General features: G+C 34.8%; 1 protein-coding gene across 2 annotated transcripts; it reads left to right on the top strand.

The window, feature by feature from the left end:
- The first annotated feature begins 11,495 nt into the window (after positions 1-11,495).
- Positions 11,496-14,469, top strand: LOC125212299 (violaxanthin de-epoxidase, chloroplastic-like). 2 transcript variants are annotated; one of them, XM_089066947.1, is made up of 7 exons: positions 11,496-11,661; positions 12,327-12,471; positions 12,532-12,621; positions 12,701-12,870; positions 13,007-13,103; positions 13,191-13,582; positions 13,842-14,469. In XM_089066947.1, the coding sequence occupies exons 2-7, from the start codon at positions 12,346-12,348 to the stop codon at positions 14,353-14,355; spliced, it is 1,389 nt and encodes a 462-aa protein (XP_088923073.1). In that variant the 5' UTR covers positions 11,496-11,661; positions 12,327-12,345; the 3' UTR covers positions 14,356-14,469. The 2 variants fall into 2 exon arrangements, with proteins under 2 accessions (XP_088923073.1, XP_047968379.1); XM_048112422.2 differs by having other exon boundaries at positions 11,498-11,661; positions 12,327-12,621.
- The last annotated feature ends 2,217 nt before the right edge of the window (positions 14,470-16,686 follow it).

Genomic DNA, 16,686 nt, shown 5'->3' with positions numbered 1-16,686 from the left:
GTTCGATATCTCGGTACTGACCTTTAGCTATACTAGATCTACCTTGTAAACTTGCAGGTATTTTTATTGCTAATAAATAGTGCATCACCTACGCTTCAAAAGGACGGAAGAGGAATGGATACATGTAAGAGGCAATGAGATATGGAAGTTGTCGGTGGAAGAGAGTTTGATGATGTTAGCTTTAAAATTGAGTTATCATCATCTTCCGCTAGAACTCCGACAATGCTTTTGCTTATTTTGTCGCCTTTCCTAAGGACAAGTACATTCAAAAGGAAGAACTGATCCTTCTTTGGATGGCTCATGGCTACATTTCATCAAAGGGGACTCTACAAGTGGAAGATGTTGGAAATCAAATATGTAACGAGCTACTACTCCAATCTCTTCTACAGACCAATGTGTTACACACGAACAAGATTGGTATGCAATCTCTTCTAAAAACCAATGTGTTGCACACGAACAAGATTGGTATGCATGATCTCGTTCATGATCTAGCAGAATCAATAATGGAGAACAAAGTTCCTGGAGTACAAAGTGAAAGAAATCTCGTAACTATGTCAGCTATCCGACTTTGCTTGAATTATCAAACCTCCTCTCACGATTATATGTAGCAAGTCAATAGATCATCACAGAATGTATCACTCAGACGTGAAGCAATTATTCAACACTTAAAATAAAAGCGAGTAATGAACAAAACAGATATTAAATAAATAAGAACTGTTTAACCAAAGTCGTTACTAGCACATCCCTAGAATTCTATGAATTTAGTTACACATTAAGTAATAATCTAAAGACATAGCTTTTAGGGAAATCAAAGAAAATATCAAGTTTAAAGCAACTAAAAACCCAAAGGTAGTATCCTTGTAGCCTTGATCTTCTCTTGAATCCTTCTTCAAAAACCTTGCACTTGATGAACCAAGTAGAACTCTCAAATATTATACTCTGGAATTATGCAACAAAAAGAAGATCCTTGTTGGTGAGGTTTGAAGGGATATTTATAGCCTCAATTTCTTGTACCACAATTATTACAAATATTCAGCACAGTATGCTAAATTTTGGAGAGAAAGTAAGTCAAATTTGTGCGCCGCGTTTTTCCAGAGGGCCGTTGCACCTTGACCATCGGTCGTTGTGTGATGTCCCGTAGCTTCTGTCTCTTGATCAGTGGTCGCTGCACTTTGTTTCAGCGGTCACTGGCAATTATCTCGTAGCTACTGGATTTCTTGGAGCGGTTGTCGCGCACACCCCAGCGGTCGTTGGGTGTGTTCTTCTTTTCAACACAACTTTCCCGGAGCGGATCGCTATCTGTTCAGCGGTCGTTAGTGGCTAGCAGTCGCTGGCTGTGTTGCAGCAGACCGCTAGCCCTATTAAAAGCTCCAGATTTCCAACTTCAACTTTTAGCTATCTTTTTAGGCTCTAATTTGCACATTTCTCACAAAACATATAAAAATACCAAAATAGATAAAATGTGCAAATAATGAACATGAAATGTAACTTTGACAATCAAAACGGACCAAATAATGGCCTTAAAATAATGCAAAATCTGAGCGTATCACCTATCGCCTTGCCCATTTTTAGGACAGTCTGGCTTCCAATGCCTCTTCTCTCCACACTTGAAGCACTTTTCAGTTTGCTTCTTGTTCACCTTCTTCTTTCTCTTTCCTTCGCAAGACTTAGAGCCAGAGGAACCGAACATAGATGCCTTAGCTTGAATCATTAATTCCTCTACTAACTAATGTTCATCCAACAGTTTAACAATGATGTAATTCCTTTTGTTCATCTCAGAGTTGAGTTTGAACTGCTGAAAGCTAGGAAGTAGTAATTTTAGACTCAATATCGATCGTCCCTCCCAAAATTTCAATTTGATTAAGGTGGCCCATCATCTTAAGGACATGATCTCTCACAGATGCGCTCTCCTTCCGAAAGGCTTGAGACTTAACTGCTCGATTATGTGTAATAAAGAGATTCGCATAATCACAGAAGTGGTAGCCATGGCAGAATGCTGATGCTTTAGTACTGAAGACATAGATGCCAACATATAATACTTAACCATCTCATTCGCCTTATGCCACTTCCTATGCACCTCGCGTATAGCCGCCGATGCATTTGCAGCAAGAACAAATGGATTTTCATTGTCGGTTTTGAGGACTGGGCAAGTCATCCCGGGCCTATAGATTCGACACCCCTACTATCAAATAATTTTCTATCTACATTTAGACAATGTTTGTCAGGTGAAACCATTTCTTAGGAATTCAAAAAGGTTCTGAGATGGGGCATCAATGTGCCTTCTGGAGGATCCATCTATACGGCGTATGATCGCAGATGTCATGGTTGCGTTGTCTTGTCTACCAATGGCTCCACCTGAGTCGCTTGTCCCGACTCATCTTGTTCCTATGTTATCAACAAAAGTTTTTTATACGGATTATTTGTAACAATACGCAGAGGCCTAAACTTATATAAAAAAACGAAGAGATATAAATTTCAACCAGTGTTAGGAGCGTTGACTGCAACAAGTTTGATATTGTCCGCTTTGGGTCATGCCGCACGAATTTGTTTTTGGGTCACCCAAAAAGCCTCAAACTGATTGGGGTTGAGCAGGAATTATATACACCTTTCAACTTCCCTCAAACACTCGATGTGGGATAGGTTCCACTACTGTCATATAGTTGCAACACCTCTCAGGCACAAGTGTGAGGCCTTGGGAGGTGGGCTTATGACAAGCAGTGGGTTAGGCCCTCCCCCTAGCGGGTCACTGTATACCCTAATTGAACACTCCTCACAATACTGTCGGACCAGGATGTGTGGGGCCCTTAAGGTTGGGTTTCAACCTTTTTTGTATGATATAAACCAAACTAACGAAATAATTGTAAAAATTTAGAAATAAATCTCTGTTGTTCATAAACATAAATTTAAGATTTGCACTACATATGTCTATCCATAAAACACCATTAGACATACACCTTCAAATATCAGCCCGTTTTCTCTGCGATGACTCTCCATTTCCTAAAAAAAAGTTATATATTTAGACTAGTATGAGTGGGAAAGGTAAAATGAGAACCTTCAAAATTGAAAATGGTAATATAGATTGCACTAATATATAATTATCTGCGCAAATGCGCACGATGCGTATAAAGTATATACACTGATTTGCACCAGAGTACATAAAATATTTGCACTGCAATAATTTTTGCATTAATATTCTCACGTTTATAGTTAATCAAACCTAAAGTACATGTAAAATAGACTATAGCAGCATCAAATCTATCTACAAAGAGATTGATAAAAAATAAAGAAAATTACCATTTCCATATGTTGCATTGAAGATGCGTAAATGTGGATCTATAGGAAGATGGGCATCTTTGTACCTCTCATCATACAATGTGTACCTGAAATTTTCATATACGATTTATTATTAATTTAAGAGAAGGATTTAATATGGAAACTGTGCAAGTAAATTTAGAAATATAAATTTTAAATACCTTTCCCCATTGTAGCTGCTTGAACTGTATCTCTGAAGACCTCCCCCAGATGAATTCCAACTCTGATTGTTTTGAGTTATATCATCATTGCAAGCCACTTTCCTCTGCAAAATAAGTAGAAGAGGAACATGAGCACTCCACTTAATTTTATTGATAGTTATTATTTTCCATGTAAATAATATGTACTATAAAATTCATACCTTCAATGATGATGTTGAGGGGCCGATGGAACTACTTGGATTGACAATGCCTTGATCGAAGGCATTGTTTTGCACTTGTGCAGCATAAGTATCTTGAGATGCCACACCATTTAATGCACCACACATCGATCCTTCTAACGGTATCTATTCAAGGAAATGAACTAGTTACTAAATACTTCATCTGTTCTGCAATAGTAGTGTCACTTATTTTGAAAAAAGGATGATAAATAGTTAAAGTGAATAAAGATAAAAGTAATAGAGAGAATAATATAGAGAATACTCTTATCTACATTATTATTTTTATTTTACTTTACTCTTTTTCCAATTAAACTATTTATTACTTTCTTCGTCCCATAAAAATATACACTCTTTCCTTTTTAGTCTGTTCCACGAGAACATGCACTTTCTAATTTTGGAAATCATCTTCTCTCTTATGAGGTGTGACTCATTTTTCACTAACAATACTTTAACTACTTTTTCTCTTTATCTCTTTCTTAATTTACCAATTATGCATTAAAACTTGTGTCTAACCCAAAGTGTATATTCTTATGGAAAAAAGCGAGTATCATTTTCTCAAAACGAACGTAGAAAATAAAATAATACTTAGTACTTTACTATTGTGGAATGGACGGAATAACGTACACTTTTCCCAACTAGCAAATGATTGCATATAATACAATTAATGGAGAGTTAATCGATAAATAATCATTGACTTTTACCCATTCTGCAAAACACAATTTAAAAAAAAAATCACATTTTGTAGATAGTGGTATTTTACCTCGTGTGTTGATGTTGCAGGGCCTTTTCTATTATCGGAGCTGCCAATGCGTGGATCAAAGGCATTGGGTGTGCTCAATGGATATGGAAGGGCATGAGAACTCATTGACCTAAATTCAAGGTATTTAAATCAATCACTAGTTGAAGTTTAATGGCACCATAATCATAATATAGAACATGGACTTAATTATGAATTATATTATGCACATATATCACTTATATTATTTTGTTTCGCACAAGAACATTACCTTACTGAATTTAAATTCTCAAATGCCATATCAATGGATTCAGTTAGAAATGTCGAATAAACATTGTGTCGGTTGGCACCAAGAGAGGCATCAACACTCGACCTTTCAAACGGTACCTATCATAAATACATACATTTTATTTAGAATATCACATATAGACGGGCAGCCAAAATAAAATTCTTCGTTATTCTACTAATTAAACAATTATACCCTTGATCTCCGAGTTACAATTATCATAAAAATAATGGGCAATTATATATATACGTATGTCTTACCAATGTTTGTAAGGATTGAATATGCAGCCCTCCATTTGTAGACGGTAGGTTATATATCATCGCATCATAATATGTGTTGTCATCAGGTATCATTGCATTATTGCTCTGAACACTGTTATAAAATGAAACCAATAGAGTCAATTAACTGTTCCAAAAGTTATAAATTTTGATTAGTTTTAAAATTATAGTGATTATGCATTTACTATGGTTGAAAATTAAAAACAACTAAAACCGTTGTGGTTTAAGATAATAAAACCCAAAATAAAGCACAATTTAAAAAAAAATTACCTCTAATTAAAAAAAATATATATCCTTAAATATAAATATAACCAAATAAAAAAAATTAACTATTAGAATCAAAATAGTACTTACAACTGCTGATCGTGCGATTTTAAATTACCAAAGGATGCAGAAGGCTCCACATTTGCGCCATGAAATTGTGACAGCATTTCCCCCTTACAATAATTGAATATGATGCTTAATATTTATTCATGGATAAAAAATACTACATGCATAAACATAATTAAGCTACATTATCATTGTGAAATAAAAGGATCAAGAAAAGCTCACCTGCAACAGAATTCTTGAAAATTGCGTCTGATTGCTTTGTGAAAAAGTTAGTGCACTTGTTTCGGGGATAATGCTACAGTTTAATTACTTTAGTATTTAGACGTATGGATAATAGTATATGCTTTACATATTTAAAAATTTAAATCACGACTAATTATTAAGTTATATTGATGCTATTAATAGTTACCTGTGTGTTGCTTCCTTTTCAGCTGGGAAAGCTTGGGAAGAAGAATCCACAATAGCACGCATTTCATCACTAAGCATTTCATTGGAATTTGATAGAGATTTTGGTGTGGATGATCCCTGCTCCATTATTTCTGAAATATTTTACGTACTTACACATTACAAATTATTAAAATATTCAAGATCCGAATTATAAGAATAACTGATTAAAAATAAATATTTAAATATTCTAATGTATATAATAATAAACAAACATTTTAGAAACAAACATCACTAGTAATTGCTATTTGGTACTAATATATATATAAAACTTTGTTACAAATAATTATATGCACGACGAGATTCACGACGATAATATATTTTATGAAAAAATGTGAGAAATTTTCAATAAATCCTACAACAATTTTTTTCATTTTTCAGGAAAAATGGACTCTTATGGAGTTATGTATTTATTAATATTATAGTTGGATCTACAAACCTTATGTTTTTAAATTAGATATGAAATCTTACTAAACACATGTAAACAAAACTGAGAATAATTCATCAAATTACTACACGACAACACCAAAATATAACAAACATTTATAAATAGACATGCTCGAAGTTATTATTCTTCGTAACTACTAAACAATTAATAATGGATCAACGAAAGGTTTAAAATATGAGTAGTGATAAACGTACATAAATTCTACGTACATAACTGGATATTTTAGATATTTCATCTATTAAAGAAACGACAAAAACTTATCAAAATTACTACACGACAACAAATTATGATAAAACCCAACAAATTAAAATGCACAAAATCATTACACTTGGTCTGCATAAAATTTAAAACGTGCATCTATGATCTCATATAAAGTTAACATGAATCATCAACAAGAAGCAAGGTGAAATTAACCAATACCTTTGTAAGCAACTTAATGTAGATTTTAAACACTTCAAATCTGCAAAAGAGTTAAGGAATTTAACCACAAAACAAGAACATATATAAATGACGACTACTTTGCACTAGAGTGCAAGAGAATGGATTCGAATTTACTTGAATTCACAAAAGCAGTCTTCACTTTTTCACTATATAATGAATTCTCAAATACTTTTATTTTAATGATTCTTTTATAGAGGTTCTGTGACAAAGGGATTAGGTAAATAGTCAACTTGTCATGGACATTTGCCAAAGCATTTAATGCGTGGGATTTGGAATTTAAAGTTTATACCTGTAAAATTAAAATTGTAAATGTGTACTTATCTGTATGACTCTGACCAATTACCTTGTACCGTTGTGGATTAACGTAATTTAAGTCATTTTCAAAATATTTGAAATATTTTCGGCTCTAGTTTCCGTTTCTCCAACCATTTACACTAAACCCAAACTTATTTTAGTGTAAATATCACGCCAAATATGATTTTACTTCAATCATTTACACTAAACTCAAACTTAAAAGAATATTCTCTCTATTATGCTCTTTTTACTCACAAAATTTGAAAAAAATTTGGGTTTGAGTTTAATGTAAACCTAAAGATAGATATTTTTTTCTCAAAAACTAAAAATGAGATTGGTTTTTGAGTACTATTGGAGTTAAATACCTATTCCATTTTAAGTTTTAGTGTACCCTTGAAAATGATGTAATACAGTTATCACATCCCCATCATTAAACATATATATGCCCATAAATTTTAGGAGCCTAATAATTCAATTGGTTTTGAATGTGGATCGACACCTCTTGTCGTACAATATGTACCTAAAACTTTCATGTTATTAAATAGAGAAGAATTTATTATAATAATTGAGATAAATTTTAGAAAAATAAATTTTAAATACCTTTCCCCAGTGTACGCGCAATGAATTTCAACCTTCTTACAAAAAAACATTGTGGGATACTGGGATTTGGTATTTGGTACTCCCTCCGTCCCATAATAGATGTCACACTTTCTTTTTTAGTTTGTCTTACAAAAGATGTCACATTTCCTTTTTTGGAAAAACTCTCTCACATTGATATAAATATATTATTTTCTCTCTCCACCTAACACATAAAACACCATCACCTAAAATCTCATGTCAATCCCCAAGTGTATCATCTATTATGGGATGGAAGGAGTATTTGGTAATAGTATTTAAAAGTAAAAGGTAACAAAATATTTGAAATATTTTTAGCTCTTCACTAATACACTTTTCATAACCGTCATTGAATATACTTCCTCAGTTTCTACTAGAAATGAAACATTTACTTTTCGACACACAATTTTATATAATATTATGGTTTTTTGTGAATTAATGAGGAAAGAATAAATTAAAAGAGATAAAAAAAACAAAGATAATGATGTTTCTACTTTAAGAAATGTTTCATTTTAATGGAACAATAGAAAAAAAATGTTTCATTTTTAATGAGACAGATGCTATAAATGCCAATAAATTTTAGGAGCCTAATAATTCAATTAGTTTTGCATGAAGTAGGGGTGGTTCGGTACAGTATATCGTATCATGAGTGTCATATCGTATACCGTACTGAAAGTTACGGTATGACAAAATCCCATACTGATACCGTACCGAACTTTTCGGTATACCGTAAATTTGGGTAGTTTTTGATACCGTTATCATACCGTGTTTTCGGTATACCGTACTTTTGTGGTAGACCAAACTGCGGTACGAAACACCCTTATAACTGAAAAAATCTATTTTACCCAAAATATTTAAAAAAACAATTCTATTTTTTTATTTTCATATAATAGAGAATTCTATTTTTAAATTTTAGTATAAATATAACATAAATGTATATATAATATGTTTATATATAATAATCAATCGGTATACTAAGTGTCGGTATATATCGACGATTCGATATGACGGTATATCCGGTATATCGAAAATTCGGTATACCACGATATACCGCGGTATATTATCGTACCGAATCTTTCGGTACAATATCATACCGTACCGAAAACTACGGTATACCGAAAAATCGGTATTTTTGGTACGGTAAGTCCGGTATTCTGGTATTTCGGTATAATTCCCCACCCCTAGCATGAAGTCCAAATAATTAATATTTTTATAGTTCGATCATATAATTAAATCAAGTACAGTAAGTTTTGTTTAGAGCTCAATTGAGTTAGATTCAAAAATAATACTTTCCCGTTCCAACAACATATTGGTATATGAAATGACATGGAAATTAATTCATAATTTGTAAAACAAGAGATAAAATGTGAAGAATAATATGAGATGTATTAATTAGGTTAAGAGTAAATGCCAAAACTAGTCCTGAACATATGCTCATTTTATGATTTTGATCCTAAACATTATCTTTTGAATTTTTGGGTCCCAAACATTTCAATTCGGATCATAATTGGTCCAAAGTTAACTTGTCCGTCAAATACTAACGGTCAATGTTTTTAATCACGATTTTGACCAAATTAAGATGATTGATAAAACAACAAAATTTAGCGAGGGAACAAATCTGTCACTAATTGGGAGATTCCAAAAAAAAAAGGAATCCAAGTGTTTGTGAGAAAGAGAGACTATGCATCCAAAAATAAAATCAAAAATCTATTCGGAAACTCCTCCCCTCCGCCGCCTTCCTCCTCCGCAGTTTCGATTATGGACCCTAATTCGACCCAATCGCAGCAGCCGCCGGTCTACAACATCAACTAAAACGATTTCCACGACCGGCTCGCCAGCGCACGAGCGGTTACCGGCGCCGGCGGCGCCGCAGCATAGGCTGCCGAGGTCGTGCCTGCAGAGGATTCGCCCCCTTCACCTCGCTCAAATCGTCAATCGTCCCCAAATTAGCGGCGTCCAGCTGCCGTTGACACCTCTGCCGCCGCTACCGTCCGTTCACCCGGCGGCGGAGTCACCGATTTCCGCCTTCATGCGGTTTTTCCAGATCTCGGCTTCAGCTTCTTCGTCTAATTGGCCTTCTGCTCATCAGACTACGTCTAACTAAATCTGAAAAAAAAAATTGAAAGGGAACCTTGAGAAAAGGGTGCAGCAGTCGCATCACTACTCTCTTGTGCCGTAGGTTTTCGAATGAGCTTTCCAGTTGGAATTCACAACGTATTTCTTCGAGCATTTCTCGCACTTGTCCAAAAAATGCTTCTCTCTTTCTCTCCATCCTTGACACACAAGCACAGAGATACAAACACTTGGATTCCTCTTTTTATTAGTTCCGATTAGTGACGGATTTGTTCCGTCACTAAACTTTGTTGTGTTATTAAACATCTTTATTGGGTCAAAATCGTGATTAAAAACGTTGACCGTTAATATTTGACGGAAAAGTTAACTTTGGACCAATTGTGATCCAAATTGAAATGTTTGGGACCCAAAAATTCAAAAGATAATGTGCAGGACCAAAATTATAAAATGAGCATATGTTCAGGACCAGTTTTGGCTTTTACTCTTAGGTTAATATATGAAATTATTCCTCTTCCAAAAGGGAAGAGAGAATAATAGAGCATAAACTTTTAAATTTATGACAGGAAGTAAAGTAAAAAAGAACTTTTCTATAATATTTTATTTTATTTTTATTTTTTATTTACTTTAATCTTTATGAGTCTTTGCAAAATGTGAACTATTTTCTTATTAGTTCGTCACATGAATTTTTTAATTTTAAAGTAGTTATTCTCCATTAACATTATTTACATTTTATCTTTATCTTATTTTACTAATTATACATGAAAATTCGTGCTAAACTAAATGTTCATACTTTTTAGGGGACCGAGAGAGTATTTTTTTAGTTCTAATACTTTTCAGGGGATAGAGTATTTTTTAGTTCTATTATATTTGTAGTAATATTTCTAGTACCAGTGTTCAACCGTGGTAATTACGTCAGTACATACAAAATATTTCAACAATGTTTCAATATAGTACAAAAAATTTTAAGTTTACATATATCATTCAAAAAGTTTCATTATTATTCAAATTAATACATTCCATCTAAATAAATTTAACCCCGTTAGTTTTCTTAATTATTATGTTTAATCCTATTCAATAATGGATAAAAGAATTAGAGTTTATTGCAATTTATCTCCGTGCCATCTATATTTACTGTGTTACATGTTTCTAAACTAAACCACAATCATAGCAATCAAAACTCATAAAATGCAACTGGATTAATCACATATGAGCATATATAAACTTACAAGTTTAGCCATATTTAAAATACTACTCCCTTATTCCATTGCTCTGTAAAAATATATACAGCCAAATAGAATAATAATATGTTGACACACACATCAAACTGCAATTTAATTGATTAAGAAGCAAAATATAAGCACAATGTTGAAAAATTCCACCAACTTCTACGAATCAAAATTTAAGGTTTGAATACTCTCGAATCAAAACTATGAATCAAAAATTTGAGTTGGAATACTCTCAAACCAAATCGAATTGAAATCCCTATTAAATTTGGTGTGTGGGAGTATAATTTATTCAAAGACCACCAAAATATTTAGAGAAAATCAAAGTTTACCTGTAATTAGAGGGAAAAGTTATCCAGATTTTTTGGAGCGAAGTTATCTCCTTGAGGTAAAATTCTAGTACTATACTGATATGTTGGATGGATTATGGAATAGTTAAAGAACTAACGGCGTTAAATTTATTTAGATGGAATGTATAAATGTGAACACTAATAAAACCTTTTGTACGATACATATAACTTTAAAACCTTTTGTATTTAATTGAAACATTTTTGAAATATTTTGTGTTTAATTATCCCGTGTTCAACACTTCAATTGTAAAATTACTTAAACCCCTCCTGTCAACGTTGCAGGGCTCGTAACCCCCCTTATCCATCTACAAATGAATTCAACTCCACACGTCGCCTCTTTTCCCCTCCAAATTTCTAATCCTTTTCTCCCTTTCACGGTTACTATAATCTGTTTGCTCAATGCCCCAAAAAGGGATGCACAAAAACGGTCATTCTTGCTTCACAAATTCAAGGTTTGAGGTCCTCTCTGCTTTTTTGTTTCTAAATTGATTTTGTTTTAGTTTACACTGTTTATAAGTTTGGCATTTCTCATATTTACCACACTTAATATGTTTGTGCTTTGTTAGGTGCGATTATGACATTGCCGTGTGAGAGCTTGTTTTAGTTTGAGGGACTATTAGAAATTGTGCAATGCTGGTATTTAATTTGATTAAATTGCTGAAAAAATGTAATCTTTGAGTGTCCCAAGTGATTTGGCTGAGTAATATACAATTCAAGTTCTGCTTTTTTGGAAGTTTTGTTTTTTCCCCTTTTTTCTAGTGTATACATTTACAAGTGACTTGACTGAGTAATAACTATTGATTTGAACAGTTAAATGCCATAATTCACATACTTGAGGTTCTAGATTATCTTCACATTTAATTGTCCTTGTGAGAGGATATATGTTCAAGATTGGCCTCACTGTTCAGTCTAAAACTATTCCAAAATTCATATGCTACTGGAGTTTTACTTTGTTTGGAGAAATATGAATAGCAATCATGATTTTTATTGCTACGTTATGTCACAAACAATCCCGATGCATACATTGACTTTTAACGAGAAATTTGGTGACACATTCATGCTTGGAGCTATTGCTTGAGTTGATAGAAGCATATCTAAAGTGATTGATCCAACTCAGGTAGCGTTCAGCGTGAACCATGGCTTTTCCGCTATACTCAGGAGTGCTTTCCAATGGCGAAAGCAAATTATTGCATGATAAATCGATGCTAGCTAGTTGTAAAAGATATGGCTGCAGTAGGGCTAATCTCAACGGCAATCTGATGGTAAGAATAGGTTCGGGTAAATGGAGCCTCCGGTACATGAAGTTGTTAAAAACTCGTCAGTTTCGTGAAGGTTTGGGGTCGCGACAGTCACCACTAGAAACGGGTAAAACTCCTTCAAGCCGTGGTGGGATTTGCTCGGTTATAGCTGAGGTGATGAGTCCACTTCTTGATGCGTTCTGAAAGAGTTCATGTTGTTACTTTCTGTTTTGACAGATTTCAGTTCATGTAGGTGAAGAAGAAACTTCATTTACTACCAGAGGTTGCAAGTCTTGAGTTTTGGAAGAAACGGAGCTATGTTGAGGGAGCAGCGGTTGTAGTGGCGTTAGCACTAATGATGAGTCCCTCGGCTGAGGCTGTGGATGCATTGAAAACTTGCACTTGCTTATTGAAGGAGTGTAGGTAATGAGATTTTCACGTTTCGCCTCCGTTTTACTAGAAATACAAGCACAAAGTAGTGACATTCGTACAACATTATACGACTATGCCATTTCCCTGTCTCGTGATTATTATTCACGAGCAATGATGTTGGATACAGGATAGAGCTTGCAAAGTGCATCGCTAATCCATCATGTGCTGCTAATGTCGCGTGTCTCAACACCTGCAACAACAGGCCCGACGAGACTGAATGTCAGGTAACTTCCAACACTAGCCATAAATGTGTGATGTCTTAAGCTTTTTCTCGGTTCTTACTAGTATTTTCTGATCTTTGTGTATCACAGATAAAGTGTGGAGATTTGTTTGCCAACAGTGTAGTGGACGAGTTCAATGACTGTGCAGTCTCGCGAAAGAAGTGTGTGCCTCAGAAATCTGATCTAGGCGAGTTTCCCGTGCCAGATCCAGCTCTTCTAGTGCAGAACTTCAACATGAGCGATTTCAACGGGAAGTGGTTCATAAGCAGTGGTTTGAATCCTACGTTCGACACTTTTGATTGCCAGCTGCACGAGTTCCATGCCGAGGGCAGCAAGCTTGTCGCGAACTTGACATGGCGGATCAAGACACCGGACACTGGCTTCTTCACTCGAACAGCAGTCCAGAACTTCGTCCAAGATCCTAAATACCCGGGGATATTATACAACCACGACAACGAGTTCCTTCACTACCAAGATGACTGGTAATTTCTGTCTCATCAACATTGATGATTCGGATGTGTTGTCCTAGTAGTAAAGTGGTCTAAATATTAAATGTTGCAATTAATAAAAAAAAGATACTCCCTCTGTCCCTTGCTAAGTGATTCATATTCCTTTTTGGGATCCAAGCTAAATGAATCACTAACAAAACTCATTTTCTTAAATCTTGTGCCGAAAAGAATTGTTTCATTTAGTGAAAGACGGAGGGAGTAAAAGATTAATGATTCTGAATGTTTTGAGCAGGTACATTCTATCAGCCCAGGTGGAGAACCAACCCGACGACTACATATTCATCTACTATCGCGGTCGGAACGATGCATGGGATGGCTATGGAGGCGCAGTTATCTACACCCGAAGCGCGGTTTTGCCAGAGAGCATCGTGCCCCGTCTAGAGACGGCCGCGAAGAGCGTGGGGCGCGACCTGAGCCAGTTCATCAAGACGGACAACACGTGCGGGCCGGAGCCCCCCCTGGTGGAGCGGCTGGAGAGGACGGTGGAGGAGGGCGAGGGGATCATCGTGAGGGAGGTGGAGGAGATCGAGCAGGAGGTGGAGCAGGAAGTGGAGAGGGCGATGGAGACGGAGACGACGTTGGTCCAGAGGCTGGCGGAAGGGTTCCAAGAGCTGATCAAAGACAGAGATTACTTCCTGAAAGAGCTGAGTAAGGAAGAGATGGATCTGTTGAATGATCTGAAATTGGAAGCAACTGAGGTGGAAAAGCTGTTTGGTGGAGCTTTGCCTCTCAGAAAATTGAGATGAATGTGTTGTATATGGTGACTACATTGATTTTATTACCATTTTGTTTCAAGACTAATGTATAGTTCATACTCCGTGATAAATTATACTCCTACTCCCTTGGTTCCCTGAAAACAAGATAGTTTGACTGACACAGATTTTAAAGTAAAATTGATAAGAGATAGAAAGAAATTTTCTTAAATACAAATTTTCAATTTTTTAAAAAAAGGAAAAAATGTACTATTTTTAGGAGACAGAGGGAGTACTATAGATGACGTTCAGTTCGTTAGACAAGATAATAGTGAGATACAATATAAGATAAGTCAAAATAAGAATTTTTTCAAGATATAAATGGTTATAAACTCCCTCCATCCTAAGGTAGTTGAGTTTAGAGGTGTCAAATGGGCCGGGCCGACCCAGCCTGGCCCACCAATGAAATGAAGCGGGCTTGGGCTGGGCTTAGTAGGTTAAACGGGCTCCAATTGGCCCTTCTTCAAACCCAGGGCCCACTTAAAGCCCGGCCCAGGCCCAGGACCAGCCCAGGCCCAGGGCCAACCCAAGCTCGGCCCAGGACCGGCCCAGCCCGGCAGAATCTCAATTTTATAGTATATATTCTTAATTATGTGAATATATTTGTTTTTTTCATATCATATTATACATATTATTTATTCTATTTAGTACTCCCTCCGTCCCGCTTAAGATGACACGTTTTCCTTTTTAGTTTGTCCCAACTAAGATGACACATTTCCTTTTTTGGTAACTTTCTCTCTCCAATTAATACACTCAACCACTTTTTCTCACTCCTATTAAAATATCCATCTTTCTTTATCTCTCTACTTTAATACTTACACTCACCTTCTTTCTCTCCAATTAAACACTTTAATCAATAACTCCTAAAATCCCGTGCCGGCTAAGCAATGTGTCATCTTAGCCGGGACGGAGGGAGTATTAAATAAATTATCTAATCAATCTAAATCAAAACTTATATTTTCAAATTTTATTTCCATGGTTATATAGATTAATTGTTAACTACTTTTCCTTTTAAAAATAGTGTATCTTAGAATTTATTACTTGATTTATATAATTGAAGAGATTAGTTCCATATATAAAGTGATTGATTAGTCATTTATATTTATGTGATATGTATAAATATGTATTATCTATTATGCTTTATTATCTTACGTGTATTCATATCTTTTCTATTAATTTATTACTAGATTGCATGTTGTTTTATATTTATATATTTTAAAGATAATCATAGATTTTATTAATAATATTATGCAAAAAAATCAATTAATTTAATTACTAACTTAAGTCAACAATTATTTAAATTTGATTTCCAATTACATTTGATTCACATAGTTGTAGTTGATTTGCATAATTATAGATAGTAGTTATATTTGATTTATTATTACTAGTAATATTTAAAATAGTTCCATAATAGTAGCATATCATATGTAACTACTAATTTTGTGGGAATAGTGGGATTATAGGAGCAAAATTAATTTATATGCGTGTAATTAGTTGATTGATTAACCTATAATTATATTACTCCAAACCATAACATTGTTCAATAATTGCTTTTTTTCATAGTTCTATAATTTATTATGCATGCAATGAATGTAAGTATAATTTTATTTAGCCATTTAATTAATTAGCAAACTAGGCCCGGCCCGGCCCAGCCCGACCCACTTTCCAAATGGGTCCGGGCCCGGGCTGGGCTCATTAAAAATACCAAAACCCAGGCCCGGCCCGGCTCGCTTCAGACATGGGCCTGGGCCTAAATGTCAGTGGGCCTCAGCGGGCCCGGGCGGGGCTGGGCCGGCCCGGCCCACTTGACACCTCTAGTTGAGTTGTATTTCTTTTTGTGTTGTCCCAAGATAGTTAAGTCAATTTTTTTGGCAAAAAGTCTATCTTCTCTCATTCTTTATTCTGTCTTTATCTCTATTCTATATCCTCTCTATATCCTCTCTGTTACTTTACTCTCTCCACTTTAATATTTCTATATCAATATCTTAAATCACGTGCCCAAAAAATATCCCAACCACCTTAGATCGGAGGGAGTACAATGTAGTATTGGCAATTGTGGAGATGAACCAAAATACTATATACTCCCTCTGTCCTCCATTAAATGTACTTTTTCCTTTTTTCCCTGTCCGCCACTAAATGTTCCATTTCACTTTTACATATTCTGGCCAATGAATCTCACATTCCACTAACCCATTTCACTCACATTTTATTATAAAATTATTATAAAAAAGTAACACTCATGTTTCACTAACTTGTTATACCAATTTCTATACAATGTCGACCAATTTCTTAAAACTAGAGCCGGTTAAATATGAGACATCTATT

Source organism: Salvia hispanica, chromosome 3, assembly GCF_029641045.1.
Source record: "Salvia hispanica isolate PSC_SH4W2 chromosome 3, Shi_PSC_v1, whole genome shotgun sequence".
Lineage (NCBI taxonomy): Eukaryota > Viridiplantae > Streptophyta > Magnoliopsida > Lamiales > Lamiaceae > Salvia > Salvia hispanica.
Note: the sequence above shows the minus strand (reverse complement) of the source record. Positions and strands in the feature narration are given on the sequence as shown.